The sequence below is a fragment of the Canis lupus genome, chromosome 3 (assembly GCF_011100685.1).
Source record: "Canis lupus familiaris isolate Mischka breed German Shepherd chromosome 3, alternate assembly UU_Cfam_GSD_1.0, whole genome shotgun sequence".
Lineage (NCBI taxonomy): Eukaryota > Metazoa > Chordata > Mammalia > Carnivora > Canidae > Canis > Canis lupus.
This window is the reverse complement of record NC_049224.1, coordinates 49,641,515-49,669,219: the sequence shown is the minus strand read 5'-3', so window position 1 is coordinate 49,669,219 and position 27,705 is coordinate 49,641,515. Positions and strand designations below refer to the sequence as shown.

General features: G+C 40.8%; 1 protein-coding gene across 10 annotated transcripts in view; it reads right to left on the bottom strand.

Moving 5' to 3' along the window:
• AKAP13 (A-kinase anchoring protein 13) overlaps positions 1-27,705 on the bottom strand; it is a 321,024-nt gene that overhangs the window by 137,239 nt on the left and 156,080 nt on the right. For all 10 annotated transcript variants that reach the window (XR_005357033.1, XM_038532759.1, XM_038532760.1 and 7 more), the window contains 3 exons: positions 15,102-15,300; positions 9,302-12,392; positions 5,374-5,507 (listed from right to left, as the gene is read on the bottom strand). Coding sequence is in view for 9 of the 10 variants with exons in the window: in XM_038532759.1 (XP_038388687.1) it covers positions 5,374-5,507; positions 9,302-12,392; positions 15,102-15,300 (3,424 nt within the window). In the remaining variant the exon portion in view is untranslated. The remainder of the gene's footprint in view (positions 1-5,373; positions 5,508-9,301; positions 12,393-15,101; positions 15,301-27,705) is intronic.

Here is a 27,705-nt window from a genome sequence, read left to right as displayed (position 1 = left end):
AGAGGAGACTCAGAGAAAGAATATCTCCAAAAAATGTGTATGAAAAAGCTGAGGAGTAAGTTTTCCTGTGGTTGAAGCTGGCTCTAATGCCAGACCCCAAAGGGATAATTAGGGGGACCTGGCTCTCTTAAATGACAAATACATGCAGAGAAGACTTATTGGCGTCTCATAAAGAGGCCAATTTGCCCTTCCCAAGGTGACATGCCACAAAACTACATATGTAAATATGATAGCAGAGACATCATTAAAAGGACCTTTCCTGAAACTGAAAACTTAAATAAGAGGGTAGAGTGTATACGTCATTTTGTGTATCAGTGTTAAGGCTTTCTAGCTGGTTTAAACAGCCTGAGAGCTGCCGTATTTTCCTGCTGCATCTGAGCACGAAGGCTGTGACTAGCCACACAAAAGCTTTTAACCAGACTCCTGGACTAGAGAGTGGCAATGCAAGCTCGCCCTCTTGAGACAAGAGCAAGAAAACACCATGTTCAATTAAACTAAGAGCATTCAAGAAAACTTTAACCAGAAATAGTCCAATACTACCCTTTCCACAACACTGAACAAATATTAATATTGTTTTAAAAATAATTAAGAATGGAAATTCACTTAATGTGATGTTTTTCTGTGCAGTTATTTAAAAAGGGAGAATGGTTCTGATTTAAATTGCTTTCTTGATTGGGGGCCATTTGTTAAAGTCTGTGTTACAGACTTTCCCAGTAACCTAATACTCAACATATGGGATTTTATAGTTGTGCTTGAGCATATTTATGTTTGAGTGCTTGGCCATTAGGACCATACGTATCCTGACAAGACATACTGGCCTGCTGAATTAACTGTTCCAAATGGCTAATAAGCTTATGCAATGAGCATTTGGAAAAGGAATTATTACAGAGATACCTCAATGAACAGACACCCCAAGGAAGCAAGTTCCTTCCTAAAGAACCTGGCCACATACTGAAGAGTAAAGAATCCTACAAGACATAGAGTATGCTGGTTTGCAGCCCTGGAACAGGAGAGCAGTAGTCAGATTTCTTTCTTGATCGCCATGGAGCATATTCTCAAAGAGATTGGTCCCAAAAGGCTTTCTATTCTGCACTTATCCAATGTCATCTCTATACCTAGTCATATCATTCTTTAGGAAATAAAAGGCAGGTCTGGAAAATCTTAGTAATTTCTGCACCACAAGCCAAGTCTTTGAACAAACACTGTCTTGGTGATATTTAGCTGCAGCCAACAGACCATAAGAACATGAAACTTACCTAGATGAATCACTTATGTCCTAAAAATGGCCAAAGAAATCTCTCCAACCATCACTGAAAACAGTAGTATAATGTAATGGTTTTAGAATCTTAGCATATGTAAGCATCATTCCAGAGCAGAATGCAAAAAACCATCCAGATGAATTAGATTCCTGAAAAGTGTAACCTCCTACTTTGACTTTTCTGGAACCACAGTACAGCAGAAACACTGCTAACATAGAAGTGAGGTCCTAGTCTAGCTTACTGAGTTAATCAGTTGTGAGGTAAGTCAAGTCACTTAACCATCCTGAAAACGTCTTCTCCTATAAAGTACAAATGTTGAGAATCCAGACAATCTTTAAAATCCATTCAAATTCTAAAGGTCTCAGAGGTACAACAAGTTCGGGTCCTCTCAACTCAAATGAATGTCTGATGCTCTTCCTGATGCTTTTATAACAACAACTGAGAACAGAAACTGAGTCTTGATTGTTTTACGACCCACCATTATGCCACTGGTTACTTAAATAAATGAAAAGGACACTGGAATCTGAAGTTATGAAACTAATTAATAATAATAATGCTAAATTGTACTTTCTGTGTGCCCGGCTCAGTTCTAAGTCCTTGATATATATTAACTCACTGAGTGGGAAAAGAGAAGGCAACAAATGGTAATCTGAAAACCTTGAAATCTGTAACGTAACAGGGGATTAATGCTGAATATTAAATTGTGACTAGTACTAAAGTTTTGGCAATACTTAATAATGAACTACATGATAAAATGCTGATAAAATTACGAGTAATAGGATAAAGGCCATGGTACATGTAAGGGAACTTGGCCTCCTAAATTCTGACAATTTTCAACCCAGTAAAGAAGTATCTTAGGACCATCTATTGTCTACTGAGAAACCTGAAGCATTTAACACATACCTGTGTTTCTCCCGAGAATATAAGCAAGCATTCATCTTGATATTAATTCCTTTATGAATTATGAATGCTTAAAATAAGCATTAACTGACCTCTAAAATAAGGCTCTGTGTATAGCACAATGGTCAAACAGATAAAGGAATGCAAAATTCCTTAAATACTTGGTAGCCTCACACTCAGCAGAGGGGCTCTATGCATTTTGACACTTAGGTGCTTAGAGAAGGTGACAAAACAGGAAGATTCCTAGAAGAACTCAGAATGGATTCTTCATTTACATTCACTAGAAAATTGCCATAAATGTACCACCGTCCCAGGTTGTCAAGACAGTAACATAAGATACACTTCTTTCTTAAAACTGGAAGAGGATGATTCAGTGAAACAGTAATTCAATGAAGCAATGATTGGCCTATTCCCAAAATCAACACACAGACTAGGCATGTGTCAGAAAGATAGGATTAAATAATATTAAACTAATGCCACTCCACCCTGCACTACAATTGCAAGCTCACTCTTTCTGGGTGAAAAGTAACCCTTTTCAAACTGCAAACATACAGCCCAGGGGATTGAGGCTAGAAGATAAAGAAATAAGGAAGCCACACTCCAGAGGGACTAAGTCAAAAAGCTAATTCAGGAGACCCAGAACTGAACTCACCACTTTCCAATGTGCAGTCTAATACCAGAGTTTCTACCACAAAACAAAACAAGATGGAAAAGAAAAATCAGTGTACTTGCTTTCTCTTTCTTTTCATCCATTGGTGCACAAGCATTCTCTAGGCCAGGGGCCCACCACCTGGTTTTGTATAGCCCATGAAGAATCCCAAGAGTAGGTTTTGTATTTTTAAGTGATCAACAAAAAAAAAAATATTCAAAAAGGAGTATTTCATGACCCACACATTATGTGACATTCAAATTTTAGGGTCTATAAATAAAGTACCAACACAGTGAATACAGTATATGAAGACTTAAATGTGGGATAATGGAAAGGGAATGAATGTGCGCTCACACTTTATCCTTTCAATTCACAGCAACAGGGTAAGTGCTGCCGAAGAGGAAGTGGTCAGATGTCACATCAGTACAACAATGCTGTGAGCACCAACAGCTCCACTTCCTAGACCTGAAGATCGATGAACACAGGTTTTCTCCAACTCTATGAAGTGGAGGGAAACACAGCAACAGACACCTTAGGCCACCCTTCAGGAGCCCTGTTCACAGAGCCTGGGACAGTCAGCAAGGATGCATCCCACTGTGTAGTCAAGCTGCTCACTCTCATTCTGGCTGGGTCTGACCTTGGGCTAGTCACAGCACTCTCTGAGGGTCTAATCCTTTTAACCTGGAAAAATGAAACATGCTGACCAACTAGAGGAGCATTTCCTCTCTCTTTCTCAACTCCTCTAAAATCAGAGGGAAAATGAGAAGAGAAAAAAAAATGAAGGAGCAATTTTTAAAAAAATATGGAAGTAATGCTTTTTCTTCTTTCTGACAGACAAGAAAAAATTAGGATAGCGGTAACCCTCATGGGAAAGAAAGCAAAGGGTCTCTGGCCAAGCAGCAGACGGTCTTCAGGGACAGTAATCGCTACTACCATTAAGATGGAAGACTAAGAAACAGGCATTTGAATTCAAGGATGTGAGTTTGTTCCTTCCCTTTGTGAGGGGCTTCTGGAAACAAAGAATACACATGTACCCGTGCAGGGTGTGTTCTTTTTTCTTTCCTCAGAGACAAGAGCAACATTTGTCTGAATACTGCCTGGTATACAAGCAGCCGCCCAGGCATTAGTCATGAACATTATCTGTAATGAGGAACGGGTTACAACAGTCCACACCTCCCTACCACTGTACTCCAATAAAATGAAGCTTGTTTATCACAGTTCATACACTTGAAACAGTTTGGGAGGGTACAGTTCTGTTTACCTACTGGGCTAACTCTATGAAAAGAGTTTGGAGGCTAGCATGTAGCCCTCCAAAGAGCAAAAACAGGGCCCTGTCAAGTCTAGGCAAAGAAGATTGACTTTTTGAGGCAAAATATGATTTAGTCTTATAACTTGATTTTCATCTTCCAAAGTTTTTTTTTTTTCCTTAACCAGCAGGGACTCTTAAGCCTAGAGCAATGTTTCACTCAACAAGTTTGTTACCTTAAGTTAACAGCTTTAAACAAAGAGAAAAAAGGAACCTCAAGAACCTGAAAAACATTTTTAAAAACTTACTGAATATCAAATATAGAATTAACAGTGACCCAGCAAATCCACTACTGGGTATATGAAAACAGAGGTCCACACAAACTTGTACACAAAGGTTCCTAAGCAGTATTATTCATAACAGCAAGAGTAGAAACAAGGAGATCAAATGTGGTGCATTCATACAATGGAGTATTACTTAGCAATGAAAAGAAACAAAATATTAATCAACATTACAACACAGTTCGACCTGGAAACAGAAAGCTAGGTCAGAGAAGGTAGTCCTGAAATCCTACATGTGGTGAAGTTCCAGAAAGGGCAGAAGCCAGAGACAGTAGGCGATCAGGGACATCCAGGAGCTGGGCAGTGGGGAAGGAGGGGCTGCTAATGCATATGAGATTTCTTTCTGGGGAGATGACAATGTTCTGAGATCAAACAGTGGTGACCACTGCGCAGCTCTGAAATCAATGGACGAGGACAATTTCACCGTGCACTTTTATAAGCAGATTTTATAATGGATGAATTCTAACTCAATAAAGCTGTTATGAAAAAAAATAGTGAACCAGTTTTGGTCACAAAAAATGACATGCTATGTAGTTAAGACAGCTAGTCGTAAACTCTAAGGTAAAAATCTCATTGGTGCTACCCGTTTCCATATTAATAAACAACAGTCAGGTTAAGGCTACCAGATCCCTTTTTTGTGGTAACTCTCATTTTGTGACACATTAATAAACATGAGGACAAACTAAAGTCTAGCGCTTACATGGAAAATCTTTTTCATTATAATCTTTAAGGGACCCATGTAGAAGGACCTGTTCCAAAACTATGCTGGGTGGCATGCAAGTTATGTGTGAAAGCTGAACACCGCAACAGGGGCCCCTTCACATACAATGAGACAAGAGAAAAGGGAGAGCATACTACTGTTGGAAAAAAAAAAAAAAAGGTACCCCAAACAAACAGAAAAACCCACAAGGCTGTAAATCAGACACAAGAGACCAGGCTAAACACATTTTGTGTATATACAGACTCAACACCACTTACCGCCTGGGTCATCAGGCCTTGCTTCATATCAGGTGGGGTGGCTGTGTCTTTGACAGCCACCTCTGTAGAAGCCGAGCTCACCCCGATATTACTCAGAAAATCCACTTCATCTGCAGCTTTCAAGTCTGGCATATCTGAAGAGAACAAGGGGGTTACAAAGTGCATTTAAAAAATCAATTCCTGTGCCTTACTATTTACACTTGTCCAGGCTTCACGTGTTTTGTTTGCTTTTGCATTAAATGGGAAAGTATTCATTTGGAGCTGTTGTCATTTTGGGCCCCGTGCTGAGCTATTCCTTTATCACAAGGTCTGCGTGGTTTTCCCCTGGCCTCTGTAGCTAAGCGGACATGCAATTCAATGTCTAATGAACTTCCATTTTCACTACTGAGTTTTCATGACACATCTGTGACTGTGGTGCTGACTGCATATGGAAAAGTAAATTCACAAGCTTTAAGGAAACACATTAATAGCTGGAACTAGGTAGTCCATCTTGATCATCATCAAAGCCAGAGATGTTTGTATCTGCATAGGACAAAGAGGAAATCTCTGTTGAGAATGAGATAAAGCTTTTAAGAAGAGTCTGACTTTTTTTTTTTTATAAACACACTACACATTCTCATCTATCCATTGCTGCAACAGATAAGAGTGAAGTATTCTAATGAATTATATTTTTTATATTTTAATTTTTATTTCTTCCCCCTCCAGAACATAATCACAAACAAGGAATTCTTTCTTTTTTTCTTTAAAAATTTTTTTAAGTAATCTCTACACTGAACATGAGGCCCAAACTTAGAACCTTGAGACCAAGACTCATACCTACTGACTGAGCTGGCCAAACACCCCAAGGAATTTCTTTTCTTTGAGGAAATGTTTTCATACATTTTCTTGAGAATTATACTCAACCAGACCAAACAGTAGTGGTTTTTGTTACCTGACCACCATATGGTCAAGCAAATATAGGAAGGAAGTGGTAACATGATGTCTGAGGCAAATTTAGGCTTTGACATTTTTTTAAAAGGGGGCTTATGATTGAACATTTAAAATTCACCTTGATAATACAAATAAAAATAGAACTATCATCTCAATTTTGTGTGGAAATTTTTCTGTGGCTGGTTTTAATCTGTCCATGTCACTATTTTGGCAGAAAAAAAATGTTCCAGACACCAAAGGGCAGAGAAGTTTCTTTCACCAAAGAATCTCTATTAAGATTTTATTTTAAGACCACAATGTGACATGCCCAAAGGTCTACTTCAGATTTAGGAAAGTTACATTCCTACAGATAAGCATTTATAAATTCTTTTTTTTTTTTTTTTTTTTTTGCTCAAATTAGAATTATACAATCTTACTAACAATTAAAAGTGGGCAAGTTTCCTTGACCAAAGAACCAAAATCTTACACTTCATAAAATGTAAATAAAGTTAAAACAAACAAAAACAAAAAAACCCCTAAGCAATCACCTCAGAAGTATTCACTGATCAAAAAACATCTTTAAGAATAATTTTTATGGTGTTGGACGACTTTTATTTTATTTATTTGGGGATGTGATTTTTGGCACAACTTTATTATCCTATACCCAGCAAGTGAAAATATGTATCTTGGCAAGCAGAAACCAATCACAACCATAAACAGTGATTACTGAGACACAAAGGGCGCTGGCAACCTCTGTAGGCCTGGCCTGACTCAGTTCTGGACAACTAACTTTCCAAACCACCTGATCAATGCTCTGGATGAGCGAAGGGCCACATCCCCTCCTTCTAATTAGCAGTTTTGTGTTTTCTCATCTTAATTTCTATTTGGCTTTTTCTGCAGTAGCATGCACACAGAAGCCAGTGGTTCCTTCCCAAAGGTTAAACTGATCTCTCTTCACTTACATAAAACAGTTCGATTAAATCCATGAACGGAATGTAAACTTCCCAGAAATTACCCCTTGGCTGAGATCATACTCAGGTGGTTTTTCTCTAGGGCAATGTGACCAGGGACTTTCCCCAATGCTGGCTTTTTTTTTTTTTTTTTTTTTTTTCTGAAGAAAGACCTATCTATTGGTCACTGGCTACTTCTCTCTGTAACATAAGATCATGAGCACTGAACACATATGACTCCTCTTGGTAGCAGAACAAGTAACTCGTCCACACATATCAATCAACCCTAAATCCAGAGATACTGTTGAAACTTCATACGACTCATTTTCCTTCCTAAAATCTTAAAAATCGCTTTTTAGTATCTATACCCTATCTACATACTACTAAAAATCAAAGTCAGAAATTCTCCCTGGTTTCTACCTCTTCTCTCTGGGTATTAGAGACCCAAACTTCACATAATCTGTACTTTCTTGGGTTAAATTCGGACTACTGAGCCAGAAAGACAAATAATTCCAGCCTATGTGGCCAAAGACGCAGCACCCAAATGAAAAGAACATAGCCAGGCATCAGCTTACAGCCACTCCCATTCTTCTGAAATGTCAACCTGCCAGGGCCCCCAAAATAGACTTGTTGTTGTATCTTGTTTTAAAAATTAGAGACCTTTTCATTTAAATCCTGAGATAGTGGCTAACAAATTTCTATCACTAACAATCAAAAACATGCATAAAACTACAACCCTCAAGTCACCAAAAATACTATAATACCTAAGGCTTCTTAAATTCCTTAACTGGAAAAAAAAAAAAAAAAAAGATCATAAATGGTTAAAAACCCTTTATTGGGGGCGGAGGGAGGACCACTGCATTGAAGTTGCCTAGGAAAAATAGCTCTTTTTCCTAAGCCACTTCTTTCTGGTTCTATTTGTTCATTTCTCTACATGCCCCACCCCCATACTTTTAACATACTACCCCCTTAAGAAGATTTTCAAACACTGGAAAGAACAGCAAAAACAAACAAATATTAAAAACAAATCCAGCGACTTCTTACCTATACAGCCTAGAGGCGAGCATGGAGACTGGTCCTCTGTCTATACCTGGTAACAGGTACTGGCATCAAGGTACCAATCAAACCGACCTTTTAAGGACTTCAGGAGTCAAATACCACCTTGGACTCCAGCTTTAGCTTCAACCCTCCCAGAAGAAGTTTTATTCATATAGTTTATTTCTACCGAGTTCCAGCGGTTTTTCTTCGCTCTCTCTTGACAGGGTTCCCCACAGATGGAACTGGCTGCCGTGTGAGCAATCTGCTGGGTGCAGCTGCTTCACCAAGATAAGCAGACACGACGTGTGCCCTGTGACAGCAGCTCAGCGGACTTGGGCGGACATCCTGCATCCTATCCCCTGCACTGCGCACGCTCCTGAATTCTCAGACTGCTGCCCAAAAGCAACAGGCAATGGAACTGGAAGTCGGCTCCATGGGCAGGAAAAGGAGGGTGCGCTCTTTGCGCCCCTCCCCTGTCCCAGCCCCAGCCCTCCCCAACGACCTAATACCACCATTTTGGATTTAGGGCCATCCACGCATAGAAGGACACTTAAACAGCTGTTCCATGAAACCACTCTGACTCTAAATTTGCTCATAAATACAAACAAGGAAAGAAAACTGTTCCAGGCTTGTAAGCAAAACATACTTTTCCAGCACTGCTTTTCACAGTTCTAGAAAAAAGTACTAAGCCATGTGAATAAAAACATCTGCTAAATTCCTTTATCATTGTAAAGCACCTGCAATCTAGACCATTTTCTTGGTTAACCAAATTGCAACAGCTCTGGCCTGGCAGACAAAGCATTTATAGGCTTAATCAATCAAGCCCAGAGTCTACAATACAGGAAGCAAAATCTGTCCAACCCTGAGAGGATGTGCCTCTCCTGACAGTGGTGACAATTAACTTGGCAACTTACCCAGTGAATGAAAGATACTTCTAAACCACAAGACACCTCCTTTTTACCAGCATATCTCAGAGGCTCTTAAGGGAGCTTATCCCTCAAACTGCTACATCTGTATTCTGCTTTGCTTACCTGTTGCTGGCTCAGATCCTTCAGTGGGCAGAACCATCTTCTCTGGCTCCTCCGTTTCAGCCAAATATCCTGCACAGTTACCAGGGGCTTCTTCACAGATACTGCCCATGTGTACAGTCTGCACAGGCAGGAAAGTGCTCACTTGCCCTGTAGAAGCACCCTCTGGCTGCTCAGTCACTGGATCGGACTCTGAAGGACGGGAGAGTGACATGTGACCGATCTCCCGCCCAGTGATCAGTGCTCCTGAGAACCTGACTTGATCTAGAACAGCCTCCACTATGCGACACGCAGTCTCTTCGATGGAGTCGGCTCCCTTGGGCAGAGGCACAGCACAAGGTAAAAGGGGAGTGCCCCTTGCCCTGCCCAGGGCCTGGTCACCACTACTTGAGAGTCCAGTCTCTGTGGGAAGCTCTTTGGCAAGAGGCTGCTCCAAGATGTGATGTGCTTCAGGATCCACCTGTGCCTTCCCGGAGTTGGCTAAGCCACAGTTGTTGTCTCGTTCCTTCCCCCTAAGGGGTACCATCTCTGGAGCTGCGGCACCCTGTAGGTCAGTCACACCTTCATCTGCTAAAGCTCCTGGCAAACCCAGGATCATATTCTTCTCCTGGCTCAAGACTTCTGGAATTGGGAGATCTTGGGCATTATGTAATATAGCCTTTCTTCTGGCCCCCGCATTACCTTGTAAAGCATTAACCACGGCAACATCTAACTGCACATTTCCACTCACCTCATGAGCAGTGTTTTTACCTTGGGATTCAGGGTTTTGCACTCCAACATCCAGAGCAAAAGATCCATTGCGAGAAAGAGCCTCAGACCCATCTGGCAACAGATCTGGCAACAGAGCAGAGCTGCTCTGCTCTGCACCCAAAGCTTCCTGGCTTGGGTCTGCAGCCAGACTTGCTCCCAGTGGCACCAGGCTCTGTGCAGCCCCACCTTCAGTCAGCAGCGAGACTGGTGGGGCCACTTCCTTGTTATGCTCCGTTTCTGCATTCAGGCAGGCTGAGGGTGTGCCCAATGAATTACCGCGCTCAAGTGCTCTCTCCTCAGCACAGGCAGCTGAGCCAGGCTCTCCACAGAATCCCAGTGCCTCCTGTCCAGGAGGTGGTGTTCTCTGCTCTTCCTGAAATGTTCCTGAGGAATGAGTGTCTTCCTTGAGAAAGGAACAAGCTGCTGCTTTATCCCTGCCATCTTGTCCCTGAGCTTCGGAGCTTTCTGGAACCACCAGATTTTTTCCTTCTTCAGTCAAAATGGAATCTGAGGCCATAATGGCCTTACCTGCACATAACAGAGAAGAGTCAGCAGCCCCCTTGATGTCCAGAACTTCAGGGGCTGCTGAGAGGCAGACACTCCCATGTTCCCCACCAAGTCCCATGGGACTTGTATTCCCCATGCTGGGCTGAAGCTGGACAGCAAGGGAGGGTGTGGATAGGCCTGTGGCACCGTCTTCTAATGGCTGTTTATCAGGATCATTTGAATCTCTGCCTGGGCCATCTCTACCATCTGCAGCTGTATGTAGTTCAGGAGTTGCTATTCCTTTTTCTTTCTGGGAGGGGAAAAGAAAAAGCGCGTCATCTTTGGTTACTGATTCACTGCCTGGACTGCTTGCCAGAGAAAAAGTCTTGTCTGATGTCACTGCTTGGTCTGGTACCAGTTCTTTCTTGGCTTTGGGGACAACTGCCTGTGGATGCACCTCAAGCATATTTGTTGAAGATGTTCCTAATTTCAAATCTTCTCCCTGGCCTTTTTTATCTGAAACTTCAACAGGACAAAACTCTACCTGTTCCTGGGTATCTCTCATAGGGCCAGGGGTGGCTGCATTAGCCTGTGGACCTTCACAGCAGAGGGTAAGGGGGGGATGCTGTGTGGGGGGTAGTCCTGGAGTGGTGCTTTCAGGCTGGGTAACTATGCCATCACAGTATTCTGCAGCCAGCATACCACTAGAAGTCACTGAGCTCTGCCCACATGCAAAGGCAGCACATGGTGTGCCCCCTCTAGTTGTAGAACAGATGGGTGATCTGCTGGTTTGGCTTTGAATGTGAGATGACTCAGGTTCTGATTTCTGGTTTGGCGCGTCTTTTTGTGGCCCGGGAAACGTTAGATCAGAGGATGATGCTGCCTCACTTGTGCCTGTCAAGGGAGCATAAAGTTCGAGTCCATCTGAAGTCGTGTCTTCTGCAGCAGCTGGAATTACCAGGGAGCTCTGATCCATGGGAGCCCCAGCACTCCCTTCACAACTTCTTGACGCTTCTGTTTCTGCAGTTTTGACAGGGGAGGCTTCTCCATTACTAAATGCAAGCAAAGACTCAGCAGGTTTGTCACCATCCGGGGAACTGGTGGCAGAGACACAGTTTGGAACACTGGCTTTATCTGCAGTCTGACTTGTGACTTTCACATCAGAGGATCCATCTGTGATGATATTAGAGTTTTCCAGCTTTTCCTTTGTACTTTCCCTGACTTCAAGCACATTCTTCTGGATGGCAGCATGTGCATTCACAGGACCACTTTCCATCTCCCCTGGAGTCACTGGGATGCCGGCTGCCAGTTCACATCCAGAGAAATGCTGAGTGGGAGCGGTGGCCGGCTGCATGCCCACATCTCCCTGCAGGACGCTGTCTCCAGTGTCCAGAGACACCTGGTCTGTGGCCAATGCAGAGGATTTTGTTCCAGTTTCTCCATTTCTGATTCCACAGGGTGGAAGGGTTCCCATGCCCTTTCCTCCACAAGCAGGCATGCTCGGACGGTGGCTGCTGGGATCAGACATGGTTCCACAGTCCACAGTAAGCGATGGCTCCGCCTCTTCCCCTTCTTTCTCCACGCCTTTAGTTTCCTTCTTACAGGAACAGTCTGTGTTCTCTTCCTTAGCCACACATGAAAAATCAGAGGAACCTTCAATCTCCCCAACAGTGCTCCCCTGGGCGCATGGAGAGCTCTCAGGGTCCTCAGGAAGAGAAGAGTGCAGCTGGCTGTCCCTGGGATCTGATGTGCAGCAAAGAAACTGGCCATCTGAATCTTGGGCACTGGGCACACTTGAAGGATCCTGTGCTGTCACCATTAAGGGCATAGGATTGTCCATCTGCTTCAGGTTTGTTTTCTAGGAGGAAATGAAAGATATCTGTAAAAACTTCCCATGGGAAAAGATGTCATTGACACCGATAAACAAAACTTCTGCTGCAGAGAACTCACTGCCATTCCAGCCCTCTGAAGATCACATGATAAGCTGACCTAAAGAAAATAAGTACATTTTCTCTTGTTCCTGATATCATTTTCCTCTCTTGTAGCTACATATCCACTGGAATGATAAAATGGTCAAGGATATGCAAGACGGCTATTCCCTAAACTATGAACTTATTTTAGAAAAGTAGATGAAAATCAGGCCTCAAAAATCTTGTTTTACAAAAGCACAGCGCCCATCTTCAGCTAAGAAAGATATTTTTATAGGGTCTTGAGAGGAGTAGAAGTAATTCCATCCCACCTCACGTATACAAGTACCAGGAAATCCCAAGCAGTTTGGTCAATTCTCGCCAATATCAAGGTGTAGGCAGATGCTCCTGTGCTCTAAATTCTTTTTTTTTTTTTTAAGATTTTATTTATTTATTCATGAGAGAGAGAGATAGAGAGAGAGAGGCAGAGATATAGGTAGAGGGAGAAGCAGGCTCCATGCAGGGAGCCTGATGTGGGACTCGATCCCGGGTCTCCAGGATCACACCCTGGGCTGAAGGCGGTGCTAAACCGCTGAGCTACCCAGGTTGCCCTGGGCCCTAAATTCTTACTGAGAAGTTACATAGTGTCCCTTAATCCTCCAGACTGGCTCCATTCAATCCAGTTTGCCAGTTTTCACTACAGGTTCATAATTTAAAGAACAGTGGCATGGCAGATATTCTTTTACTTTTCGATAAAAGCAGTTCCTCTGCTGTCTCGTACTGAATATAAAATAAGAACATATCAAACTAATAATATTCAATTCCTGATTATTCTTGGATAAGTACCATGGCTTGAGGATACTATAGGTCATCTCAAAACCACTTTTTGCAACTTTAGAGTATTTCAAACAACAAAAACAGATAAAACCAACTATATGGGAGTGGTTAAAAAAAAAAAATCATGGTTGGTCAACCTGATAGCAAATGTCATGCTGATAACTATGAAGACCACAATAAAAGCTGAAGTACAGATTTATGATACCATGTCGAAATAAATAATATAAATAAATAAATAAATAAATAAAAAAAACCCAGAGTTATGAACATGTAGAAAAAGGCTTAGGAAAAAAAATGTGAAAAAAAAAAAAAAAAACAGCTATAGCTCACCTTCAGGGTGGTCTTGCCTTTCTACCAAGATTTCAGAAATTCTTACAATACTCCTAATTTGTTCAACACATAAAAATTATTTTAAAAACCTTTAGTTTGCTCCTCCCTGTTCTCTGATCTACTGTGATAATTTCACGCATAACTACCGTGCATGGCCCTCATTCACTTACGACCTCAGTGTATCAGTATGGTGAACATTAGACCAGTCCTGTCTATCTACCAGGTCTATCGTAAAAGTTTACCCACACCACTGTAAAATGCGTTGTGTTCAACTAAAGTCTTTCTATTAAGAAAGTACAAGAAAAATGGACTTTCACTAAAAGCTTCTGTGCTATGCTCCTCAGAGTGTTCATATTTAGCATGTTCCCATCTCCTGAAGATCATGAAAGCAGGTCATTACATTTAACAATGGGTGAACATTATAGAACAAGAGATTTGGGGAAACAAGCCTTGTTTCAGAAGCTCCTAATACACAGATCCTGTCACAGTTTTAAGTTCTCACAGTTTCCTATCAAATATTCTCATATCACACAGCAACTCTGGCACCTGCATGCTCATGTTTTCAACTAGATTATCATTCACCTAGTAAGAAGACCTCCCAAAGAAAATCGGACTTCTTAGCAAGCTGTTCAGAGGGAAATTAAAGGACATCTGTCCTGGAACAAACATGACTGAGAAAGGGAAAGGCAGGTGTATCAGAGGACCCTGCCATGAAGCGTCTTGGCCTGTTGGCCTCAAAAACAATGCCTGCTCCCAAAGAAGCCTCTGGTACCGAGCTGACCCTAGATGACCTTAAATGAAATTATTGTCAAGCTTTTTCCAAATCAAATCAGCTCTGAAATAAACTGGGTGGAAAAATTATCTAAACTTAGCCTTTCAGATGTTATGGCCAAGAGACATGTACCCATATGACGTTTATATTATCCATAATAAATGCAACCAGGGAGTCTGTAATGTTTTTACGTCTGGCAACAACTTTATCTTGAAGGCTTGAGTGGATTATAAAATCTTTATTTTTTTAGTGATCTTTTTACCGTACAACTATCAATTTAAATATAGTAACATTATCATCACTCATTGAAATAGTTGTGAAAAGGCTTTATTTTTAAGTAAATGTGGTCCTGCTCTTAGCAACAATCTCAGAAACTGTTTTGCTCGTTTAGTTTTATAAAGCTAAACAGACAAATTTATAAACAGACCAATTCTCTTTTATGCCAAGAAAATTGAGTTCCAGTTGTTGCATATTTCTGTATCTGCTGTGTGTATATGTATCTTTCATTATTTCAAAACCCTGGCAAAAAAAGAAAGAAAAGAAAGGAAGAAAAGGCTCTCCCAGTCCCCTGTCGCTGTTCTGTATCTATAAGCAGTAACATCTAACGCTGCCGAAACGGCTTTAGGTTTTACAACCTTTGAGGAAATGTTCTAATTATAGGAAGAGTCACTGGGGGGAAAAGAGAGCACAAAAGCCTGAAAATGGACATTTTCTTCCTTACCATTAGCTGCTGCTGGATGTTCATAAGTTTAAAAATATGTCCAGTGCAACTGTTTCCAGGAACTGAGGGTTCATGATGTGATTTGGACTCAGAGGTTAATGTATAGACGTCCAACTCTCGATGATGCCTCACAGAACAGTCTCCATATGGGATTTCATAGGATAAACTGCTCCAGGAGTCTGGTTCCTCAGCATTCTCCCTGCAAGCAAGCAAGCAATCTCTGGTTAGTCTATGGATGTTCAGCTCCCTCCTGGCAGAGAGTTTACCTCTCAGTCTGTAGTAAAATCTCTGACCTCTCTGTTCTGGAGGCTCTGCAGCAGAAATCTGGTTTATACAGTTCCCCAGTGATCCAGGCATATAACTAACTGTTCCATCTGCCTCATAAGAGGTCACAAATGCATTAAATGAGAACTGCAGGATTCCTCCCGAAGAATATTCTTTCGATCAAGATAAAGAGAGGTCTGGGAGCTTAAAATAGTTAATATTACGCTAATAACCAACTAATGAATAAATGTAAGGAGGATGGTCTTAGCCTGGTTTTCAATAGAGGCAAGGCTTATATTAAGCATTTCACTTAAATTGGGTTGCACCACATGCTAACTGCAGTTGATTAAATCAGAAAGAGAAGAATCAATCATTATATCCCATATAAGGGCACTCCAACTTTTGTTAACAACTCTAAAAGCCAACTATATAGACTAAGACTGTGATGCCACATCATATTATACTTGTCAATACAATTGTGAAGAAGCACTTGGTTCTGAGAACTTCAAGTTAAATTTTTTTTAATTTAAAAAATGAACAACCTTGCTCATCATAAACATACTTCATCTATAAGTAAAACCAACAAAGGCACAAGTATGCAAAAAAAAAATTTATGGGACAGGTCTCAAAACATGAAATCTCTTTATGAACCAGTAGGTTGGAAAAGTATTCCCAAGATTCTGGAAGGAGGAAGAAGTTTATATGTTTGAGATCATTATATATTAAAATGAAACAGATAATTGAATGAAAAAAAAACAAGAATTAAGCATGAAGAAGTAACAGACATGCCATACACTGACAAATATGAAAGGGAAACCTTCTTTGCATTGTTTTATTTATTAAATCATACCTGTCTGTCATTAACAACTCACCAGATAGTAACTGGAATTTCAAACTAACCATATGCTATCTATGAGGCCTAGAACTGAGTAATCATGTGCTAGCTGAACAATGAAGGATGCTCCAAAAGTAAACTATTGTAATGTCCATTCTCAAGAGTGACATCCTAGCAGTTAAGGCTTAAAATGAACCTAGCATATGCTATGCTAAGTCATTTATGTACTAACCAAGCTGCTCTACTCTGTGTAAAGTGACCTCAAAAAAAAAAAAAAAAAAGGACTGCTGACTCTTGAGCAAGGTGAGTTTCAACTGCATGGGTCCATTTACACACAGATATTTTTTTTTTTCCTCTCATAAATACAGTATAGTTCTGTAAAGGTATTTTTTCCTCTTATGATTTTGTTCATCTCTTCTCTGGCTTACTGTGTTGTAAGAATATACTATATAATACACATAAGACAAAATTTGTGTTAATTGGCTATTCATGATACTGGTAAGGCTTTCAATCAATTGCAGGTTATTAAGTTTTTGGTAAGTTGTATGTGGATTTTTGACGGTGCAGGGGGTTGGCCCTTGCATTGTTCAAGGGTCAATTCTACTTGTTAAGATAAGTCACTTAAGAGTTCAACAATGACTCAACTAAGCAGCCAATCAGCCTCACTCAAATGAGGGGGGACATAACTTCTCTGTAAATTTAGCTTTGAGGCTTGGGTTGACATTGTCACTAACTTGGAGTCATTAACTATCTGTACACATAACTAGCATATCTGATTACTTGGGATTACGATACCCGTACAATAATAAAAAAAAGAAAAGGCCTCTGAAAACAAAACCTGATTTATATACCCACCACTCCACCGTGAGGCAAATACATGAGAGAGGACTGTCTGCCAATACTGGGGCAATTAAAAAGTGACACAATCCATTCCCAGTAAAATGGTGTTTTCTACCAAGCTTGCCACTATTAATTCTCCAACTGTTTCCTTTCTACTATCTAAACCTTGAGAAGTTCCCGTCTGTGACCACAAACTATTTACCTTCTACTGCTCCCATGCTCTCCTCTCCAAGAGGAATGCACTTTTTGTTGTCACAATTACCCGCCAAGTGCTAACCCTTCCTCTCCCAATTCTCGTCTCCGTGTATTTTTGTTGCTTCTTACTCTGTCTAGATACCAGAGACTAGTCAATGCAACTATTCTCTTACTGATTTCATGAATATCTGGTGCAACTGACACTCTTCCAAATCCATTTGACCTGCGGGTCCGAGTAAACCTTGCTATTCAGCCAATTATTTATGGGCTAGGTAATATCCCAGGTGCTGGGGATACAAACCAAAATTCTTATCCAGTTGGGAGTTTACATACTTAGCAAGGGAGATAAAACCAGTCAGATTAAATAAAACATCTGGCATTTTTGAGCAGAACAAGTGCTATGGAGAAAAAGCAAGAGGAGGGCTGCAATTTTACTTTTATTTAAATCTAATTCATTAACATATAGTGCATTATCAGTTTCAGTAGAGGTCAGTGATTCATCAGTTGCATAACACACCCAGTGCTCATTTCATCATGTGCCCTCCTTAATGCCCATCACCCAGTTACCCCATCCCTTTCTCTCCTCCCCTCCAGCAACCCTCAATTTGTTTCCTAGAGTTAAAGGTCTCTTACGGTTTTGTCTCCCCTCTCTGATTTCGTTTTATTTTACTTTTCCCTCTCTTCCCCTATGATCCTGATTTGTTTCGTAAATTCCACAGATAAATGAAATCATATGATAACTGGCTCTCAGACTTATTTCACTTAGCATAATACCTTCTAGTTCCATCTATGTAGTTGTAAATGGTAATATTTCATTTTTTTGATGGCTGAATAATATTTCATTGTATATGAAATACTGTATGTATAAACCACATCTTCTTTATCTATTCATCTGTCAGTAGACATCTGGGCGCTTTCCACAGTTTGGCTATTGTAGACATTGCAGCTCTAAACATTGGGGTGCAGATGGCCCTTTGAATCACTATGTTTGTATCTTTGGGATAAATGACTAGTAGTGCAATTGCTGGGTCACAGGGTGGCTCTATATTCAACTTTTTGAGAAACTTCCATACTGTTTTCCAGAGTGGCTATACCAACTTGCATTCCCACCAGCAGTGTAAGAGGGTTTCTCCTCATCCTCACCAACATTTGTTTCTTGACTTGTTAATTTTAGCCATTCTGACTGCCGTGAGGCAGTATCTCGTTGTGGTTTTGATTTGTATTTCCCTGAGGCCAAGTGATATTGAGCATGTCTTCATTTGTTGGCCATTCGTAGGTCTTCTTTGGAGAAATGTCTGTTCAGGACTTTTGCTCATTTCTTGACTGGGTTATTTGTTTTTTGGGTGTTGAGTTTGATAAGTTCTTTAAATATTTTGGACACTAGCCATTTATCTGATAAGATATTTATACATATCTTCTCCATTCTGTAGGTCCTTTGGTTTTGACTGTTCCCTTTGCTGGGTAAAAGCTTTCTATCTTGATAAAGTCCTAATAGTTCATTTTTGCTTTTGTTTCCCCAAGAGTTGCAATTTTAAATGTGGCAGGCCAGAAAGGCCTCAAAGAGGTGGCTTATTATTTTTAAGATTTATCTGAGAGAAACAGAGAGAACAAGGACGAGGGTCAAAGGAAGAGGGAGAGAATCTCAAGCAGACTCTGCACTGTGTGTGTGGAGCCCGATGTGGGCTCATGACACTGACATCATGACCTGAGCCAAAATTAAGAGACAGATGCTTAGCTAACTGAGCCACCCAGGAATCCCCTGAGGGGATGCTCTATGTCTTTTGTGCTCTGTGTTTAGCACTATGTAAGATTTGTCCTTCATCCACTAATAACATGTGGCAAAGCTCCAGACATAGGAATGTTTACTGCAACTTTAGGTATAATGGTTAAAAATGACACCACCAGGTCAGTAATTACAGGGCTGTTTGGTAAACTGAAGAACAAATTTCTGGACTATTATGTAGCCATTAAAAATAATGGAAGTTAACAGTCCAGAAACACAGAAATTTACAATGTCCAGGGAAATAAGCAAAATAAGTGTAAAAACTTAGGTAAGTTTAGATGGTAAAATGCACAAATAAAAATAGTGTCACAGTGGTTGGGCTGTAGGTTTTCTTCTTCCCCAAGATTTTAATTAATGTTTTTAACAAATTTTTTAAAGTTCCCTACTGAGCCAGGACTCACTACTTCTCCAGAATGCTTTTAGTCACTTGTGAAATTATACTTTCTATAATGTCCCCAAAGGACCAATCTTAACTTTGTCTACTTCATTCTTAGGTGACCTTTTTGCCCTCCTTAGTGAGAAGCTTAAGGCCGCCTAACATGAGTTAAAACAATCTTCATCCACTAATAATTACCTCCGCCCACCCCCTCTAACGTCAAGAACGCCCCTTCTCAACAGTGGGTTTGCTCTGTTCCCCCTACCCTTCCTGCCAACCCAGATTGGGTAATCCGGATGCCTACAGTTTTCCACACACTTCTGGACTAGCTCTGCCCTCCCAAGCGCAGTTAAAACACTAGCAGGAAACAGATCAGTGGTGGAAGCAGAAGGGATTACTACTGCCTGCATACCCGGGGGGGGGGGGGGGGGGGGGGGGGGGGGGGGGGGGCGGAATAGCAGCAGCAATCTGCACTTCATTCAGCAGACCAGATCTCACTGAGGAATTCGGCTCCTGGGAGGCATCTGATGACATGGAGACATTTTCTGGTGTTCACAACCTGGGGGTACTGGGGAGGGGAGGCGGTCCTACTATGCACAGGTCAGCTCCCCACCACGAGAAACTGTCAGGCCCAAATCATCAGTAGTGCTGAGGTTGAGAAATGCTGCTGTCAATGCACTGATGTACTTCATCTGTCCTCCTCTCCCTTCCGCCTCCTTACTGGTCATCCAAAAGCTTCAAGGCTCTACATTTTGGCCCTTCCTCACTCCAACTGCTACTAAAACCTCTTTAGTAGGGGTCCACTGACCAGAAAACCCCAAATCTGGCAGCCTTTGTCCCTATCACCCTTGAGTTTTGTAGAATTTTAAAATAGTGACCGGATTCTTCTGCTGAAACTTATTCTCACTGGACACTCATCAAGAACCATCCTGCCTGCCTACAGTTTTCTCTGGCTTTCTCTTCTCACATCTAAGATGTGGACACATGTCAACTCTCTTACTCTCATTCATCCTTTCCCACAGCCCTGGTTCACCTCCCAAATCTCTCTCCAGCTACAAAGTCTGAGGCTCCTGCCCCACATTTACAACAACTTCAATGTCTTACAGGATAGGCAGTGGGCATTCTCAAATTTCAAAACTCCATTTTATGTTCCTTCCATTCCCTGAAGCAGCAGTAACTCCGAACTTATTTCCAGGAATGAAACCATTGTCATCCTTAGTAACGCAATTTCCCTTCTTCCAACATTCTGTTGGTCTTGCGTTTGCAATGTATCTCCCACTCAGTGTCTTATTTCAATTCCTACAAGAACTGCCCTAGCTCAAAGCCCTCACTGAATTATCTGGACTCTTATAGATACTCTTGTTACAGGCCAGCTGCCCTAGAACTTCCCCTGCTCCCCAAATCTACCCAAAGAAATAATTTTAAAGCAACAGGATGCCATCCTCCAGCCCAAAAGTTTTGCTGTGCTTACTGTTGTTGTTTTTTTAACATCAGGCGTGAGAAGAGTCCCTTATCACCTAGGCTTTCCCTTTTAATCCTAAGCATTCTATAAAGCATTTTTACTGTATGGATATTTAAAACAGACGGTTGAAGAATTTCATGACCAAGGACACTCAGCTAATAAGAACACTAGAATTACAACCATCTCTTTCCACTCTAGGATGATAGTAGTTTCATTGGTATGCTACAGCAACAATGATTCTACCTGTCAACGCTTCCATGTTAAGGTACCTATGTTCTTCATGTCAACTTATCTTTTCATGCCCTATTCTTTTTTTTAAGTCATCTCTACACCCAATGTGGGGCTCAAATACATGACCTCAAGATCAAGGGTAGTGTGCTGTACCAATTGAGCCAGCCAGCCACCCCCTTCTTCTTGTACCCTATTCTGCAGCCAAACTGTCAATGCCCATTCCCCAAACACACTTCATCAGCCAACACAATACTAACCTATCCAAAATCCACCCATCTTTCAATGGTCTGGTTTCCAGATATCTTCCATTCTTCTCTCCAGTCAGTCTTTCCTTTCCCTCTGAATATACAAGACTCTATTATATTACAGTCTTCCAGCTTTAAAACAAAACCAAACCCTCTTTGGGCTATTTAATGATTATTTGTGTACCTGTCTTGTCCCTCTCACCAAAATACAAGGCTCCTTAGGAGAAGGATTGTACTACTGCAGCTGTGATTCACTGAAGGTTTAAGATTGAAAGTCAGTACAGGATACCAAAATAAGTTTATGGAGAATCTCTATAGTTATTTTCTTTGGCTTAGTAATAAATGAAAATGCGGCCTATCGTTTTGGGGCTACGTTATAGAAAAAAACTACTCTTCCAAACAACAGAATCACAAAGCAGACAGACACACACACAGAAGGGGAATGAGGGAATTGGTGTTGATGAGGCATTACAAACCGACTTCCCAACACCAAGAGGGAGTGCTTAGCTCACTACCTGCCCCCTCCCTCAAACCACATGCATGCAGCCTATTCTGTCCTCCCAGAAAAGTTCTAATAATCATGGTGCCATCTGCATTTGGTGTCTACATTATTCTGCATCTAGTACTGCTCGTAGCTGCTCTATGTAATGTCCTATGAATATGCTCCCTTTCTTGCACAATTTAGTATTTTTACTTGAATTAAATTACTTTCCTTTTCCTAATTACTCCTAACTAGAGTCTCGTTTTTATAGTCTTGCTTCACAATGTGATACTCAAAGATCATTCAATGAAACATTTACTGAACACTTATTAAGTTGTAGGCACTGTGCTAGATGCCAGAGCTACAAGGATAAATGCAAACATACAATCTAAGGTCAAACACATGAATTACTATTAGATAGCCACAACGTGGCTTATTGGTGGTACTATCACTTCTATGGAAGCAAAAAGCAAGAAAGAATCAATGAAGACTTTTATACTTACAAGTGTGGCATTTTGTACACTAAATACACCACATGCCATCAAAATTATACTATTACTTGTAAATAGTACCATTACTTTATATACCGCTAAGAATACAAAAAATTACGTGAATTAAATTATGACACAACATTGTAGCAGCGTTGATCAAAATGTATCTAATTTCACAGCCAAAAAAGGACATCTCAAAAGAGACTAACACAGGGTATATAAATACAGCCAATGCACTTCTGCATATTGCCAGTGGGAGTACAAATAGCTCAAGTGAACTGTTCAAATGAACCTTCACTCATCTGCTTCCACGGAATGCTCTGATTGATGTTAACATTCACCCACGTTCCAGAAGCTTGCAACAGACAGCAGGTGCATGTGAGGAAAGCAGCCTAGAGGCTGTGGATTGAGCTGCAAGGCACCTCAGGGGACCATGGGTTGGTAGACTTCAACAAAAACATCTAACACACAGGTTTCAAACTTGCAGGTAGCTGAACATCTTCAGATAAAATCATTTGCAAAAAAAGAATTGCTTGGGGATGGGGCCAGTACAGGGAAAGGAAGGCAGAGCCCTGCTCTCTCTCCATCTACCTTCCCTCCCAGGTGAGTTGGGAGATTCCCACCTGGAGCCCGGGGCAGAGCTAAATGCTCTGTAATTCCAAAAGTATAGACTTTATGTACAACAAGCATGTTTCCCACCAATGGCCTTTTCTTGTGTAGTCTCCTCTGGGCTTGGAGAATAACTAGTCAGCCTCTTTTTGATTAGAAGTCCTTTCTGGGGCTACAGTTAATAATTAAGTTGTCCCTCAGCTTTGTATTTCTGCCACTGAGGGGAATATGCCTGAGTATCTAAAATTTGCCTTAGAAATATTATTACACAAAGATTTTATTGCAACCAAGTCAAGTGTAGCAACACAGAAAAGCATACCTACAAGGTGATCTGAAATTCTGGTTAACAGGCACCATAGCCTGAGCTGAAGTTTTTTTGTTTCTTTTTTAAATGAGCAAATGGGAGATTTACAGATGAGGACATGTAAATGTTGTGGGCTGTGATCTCTCCTCATTTCACTTCTCATTCCAAGGAGGACACCACCCCTTCTGAAGAAAAGTGCACTTTTATTACTAATTGTAACAGTTATGCACGATGGGGACTACTTTGTGTCTACTCCATCAGACAGTACCGAGATCTCTAAGAATTTCTTAGACTGTCACATTCAGCCAGACCCCAGAACAGACTACAAGACAGAAAGGGCCGGCTGACATCATGATTACCTTGAGATTTGCAATCATCCTGGTGTAATGCATTTTATATTGTTTTCAGCCATGCTTGAGCACTGCCTACTTCAACCCTGAGTCTGCAGTAGGAATCCCCAGGGCAGTCTTGAGCTGAGCTCTAAAAGCTCTGTTGCACTGTACTGTGAGGCTCTTTACTCCTCTGTCACCTTGATTAAGGACAGGGACCATTCTCCTCTAGACTGGCTGGGCCTCACTACGCTGCTCAATCTCTTGACAGGTTGCAGGTCCTCAAACAGATGCTGGGCTATACCACTCAGGCCAACAGAGTACAAATATTCCTCTGGTTTCCTCAAGATGTTTACCAACAGTTTGAGATTACAAAGAACTCGCTTTCTATGAAGGGAGAGATAATCTAAAGAAGTAACTCCAGTAATGTTCTTATAAGTGGCAGGAATGCCTGAGAAGGTAAAGCTGGCAAGGAAAATAACACACCATGACAACTAGACCCAGTGCATGGTCAAGGTCAGGTAAAGACCACGCTAAAAGGATACTCTTGGGCAGCTGGCAAAAAAGGAATATAAACCACATAGGAGATCATCTTATTATATTAATGTGATATGACTGATGGGTGCACTGTGATAAGAATATGCTGAAAAGAGGTGCCTGGGTGACTCAGTCGGTTAAGTGTCTGCCTTGGCTCAGGTCATGATCCCACAGTCCTGGGATGGAGCCCTGCATTGGGATCCCTCCTCAGGGGGGAGCCAGTTTTTCCCTCTCCCCCTGCTTGTACACTCTGTCAAATAAATAAATAAATAAAATCTTTAAAAAAAAGAAAAAGAATATGCTGAAATACTTCAGAATAAGGGGACATGTCTGCAACTTACCCTCCAAAGAGTTCAGTAACACTGCATGTACATAAATAAAATACCAATAAAACAAACACAACAAATGTTAACTGGTGCATTTCGATGAAGAATATACAAGAGTTCATTATTCCATTCTTGCATCTTTTCTATAGGTTCAAGATTTTTCAAAATAAAAAGTTACATATAAAACACTGATTTTAAACAAGGCAGAGGTAGCAATTCTTTCATCCTATGATCACTATTTAGTTAAGGCAGGGAAGAAACTAGTATGATCTGGTATCTATTAAGAAACGGGCAGGTGCTTTTATGTACACTATTTAATCCATGTAAGAATCCTTCAAGGAAGTGCTATTCTTAGTTTAGAGGAGAGAAAACTGAGACTCAGAAATGTGAAACTTGTTTGCTCAAGATATACATCCATTAGCAGTTTGATAAGCCTGGCTTCAAGCAACAAACTTCACCACTTATGAGAAGTGAGAGCCTGAGCTAGATGCTTAACTTCTTTGAACATGCATTATCATCTGTATGAACACTGAAATGGCCCCTCTACAAAGCTGCCGTGGCAAGGAAAGGGGGCAAGAGAGTAATGATTCAATACTGCCAGGCACACAGTAGCACTCAGTAAGCACCAGTACTCTCCGTACTTAGGACTCAGCTAACAGGTACTGGAGTAATAGATTTGAATCCTGGCTACACTGACCTCTCCACCCAAGCTGCACTCTCCTAGGTCTTATGTAGCACTGCTCCAGGTGAGAGGGGCTGCTCTTTCCGGGACAGGAAGCACCTAGGGTCATCTGAAGTCAGCACAGAGCAAAGAGGCCTTCAGGGGAAGAATTTCTTCACAAATTCAAAGAACATCCATCCTGGGCCCAAAGTTTTTCACCACACAGGCATTCTCTAGTGAACACTTCTAAAGCCTCCCCACCCCCGGTGCACATTTACTCCAAAGCATCTACAGATCAATCACAGCCATCCTCAGGTGCCTGGTGAGACTGGCAAACAAGCAGGGCAAACTGCACAGCCCAGATTCTCAGTCTCACTATTTTCAAAATAAGCACATTCCTCTCAAATGAAAGTGCCAACTTTGAGTCCTTCGATTTATTTAAAAAAAAAAAAAAAGGCACAAATTGTTTACCCCGTTTTCCACAAAACTGACATCAATGGGCACCCACCTTTCCCTAAGGGAAAAAAAACTATTCTACTCAAAATTATCTCATTACATTGACTATGGATTTCCCTGGAGGCTACATCACTGGGTGATACGATGACAAAGCAGGGTTTTGAGGTGTGAACTGAATCCCCTTTATAACACAGTCTGGTCTAAGACTAGTGAGCTTCCAGGAGCCAACGTTTTTTTTAATCTGTTTACCAAAAAGTGGCAATAATATCAGCTTTCTCACAGAGTTGTTTTAGGGATTAGAGATACACTTACTATTACATTGGTTTCTGTTTCCTTCCACAAGCAAAGAGGCACACACCCTAGTTACTTCCTTTTACAGCTACATTTATTAATCGTTTAACAATGCACCGAATATTGAGCTACGTGTCTTACATTTAAAACATTATTTTTTCTTTCACCTACGTTGTGAAGGAAGATATTACCCCAATTTGCAGATGAGGAAACTGAAGGTGTGAGAAATTTAATGACCTGCCCCGTGGCTAGTAAGTCACAGAGCTAGAATTAGAGCTGGTGCTCTAAACCACTACACAAAACCACCTCTCTATTTTGCACTAGAAAATGCAGACCAGTGAAGCCCATGAAGTATTTTTAACATATGCTCTTTGGGGAGCTTAAGTTTTGGGGGTGTAGGTTCTAGATTACAGTATGTTACACACATGACATTATCGTGTGTGGCCCATGGCTTCCATGGCCATTTTTCCCTCTTTACACTTGGAGAGGCTACTTGGGCTCTCCAACTCAATGGCTCTGTGACTTCTGGACTATGTTGCTCTTATGACAGCCAAAGTTCTGCATTTTTTAGTCTTACCTTACTTGCACTGTTTTCAAGATCTTAAAAAAATAATTTCTAATATCTTACCATGATACTAATTATATTTGCATAAATATCTAACATACCAACATTCACAGGTTAAGTAAAAAGTACAGTTAATTTATACAAGACTGATATCTAAATATTTACTAATGTGATCAGCCTTAGTTGATAATTCCTTTACCCTATTAAGATTTAAGCCACCAACCTGATTCATAATAACGCTCAGGAATTAATTTTCAGGTGTAACGTTAAGTCTAATTTTTCCAATAAGGCAAAGTTCTTAATCTTTTTTTTTTTTTTTTTTTTTTTTTTCAAAGTTCTTAATCTTAACTGCATTTTGGAATTACCTGGAAAACCTTATAAAATCCTGATGTCCAGATCACAGCTCACACCAATTAAATAAAAATCTCCAGAGGTGGCCCTCAGGTATTAGCAGTTTTTAAAACTCTCCAGGAGATTCTCATGCGTAATTAGAATCCTCAGGGATCCTAATGTACAACCAGTTATAAACCACACATTAAAGTAACTTACAGATGCCAGTTCATTTTAAAAAGGAAAGCATAAAGCATAGTCAAGGCTAGCAAGATTGCAATAAACACTGAAGTTGTAAGTCAAAATCCTTTGACTGAATTATACCATGCCTTGGAACTTACAGAAATAATTTAGCATAAGGAAGGCATATGATGAGATATAAGCACTGGGTGTTATACTATATGTTGGCAGACAGAATTTAATATAAAAAAATTTAGCAGAAGCAAAAATTAATAGGTAAATATGAGGCTCACTGCAGCATTCATTACTTAATTTCTAATTTTTTACATGTTAAAACTAACATTCAACATTGGGCAAAGATTTAAATACTCAAGATAAACAAAATATTTTAGAGGGCCTCAAAAACAATTACAAGGGGTGGCTTGTAAGCATTTCTGGGTGGCTCAGGCAGTTAAGCGCCTGCCTTCGGCTCAGGTCATGATCTCAGAGACCTGGAATAGAGAGCCCCATGTTGCGCTTCCTGCTCAGCTGGTATCCTGCTTCTCCCTCTGCCCTTTCCTCCTGCTTGTGATCTCTATCTCTCTCTCATGTGTGTGCACACATGTTCTCTCTCAAATAAAATCTTTAAAAAAATTGTAAGACCACAAAATAGGTAAGAATAGGATAAAGTAAAAATATCAGAACACAAAATAGGAAATCAGCTGCACTCTTTTAAAAAACATTGCAATGTTGGAGATAGTATCTGGTAATGAAATAAATCTCTTATTGGTGGCAGCATTATGAATAATTTTATGTCTAATAAAACACTAATTC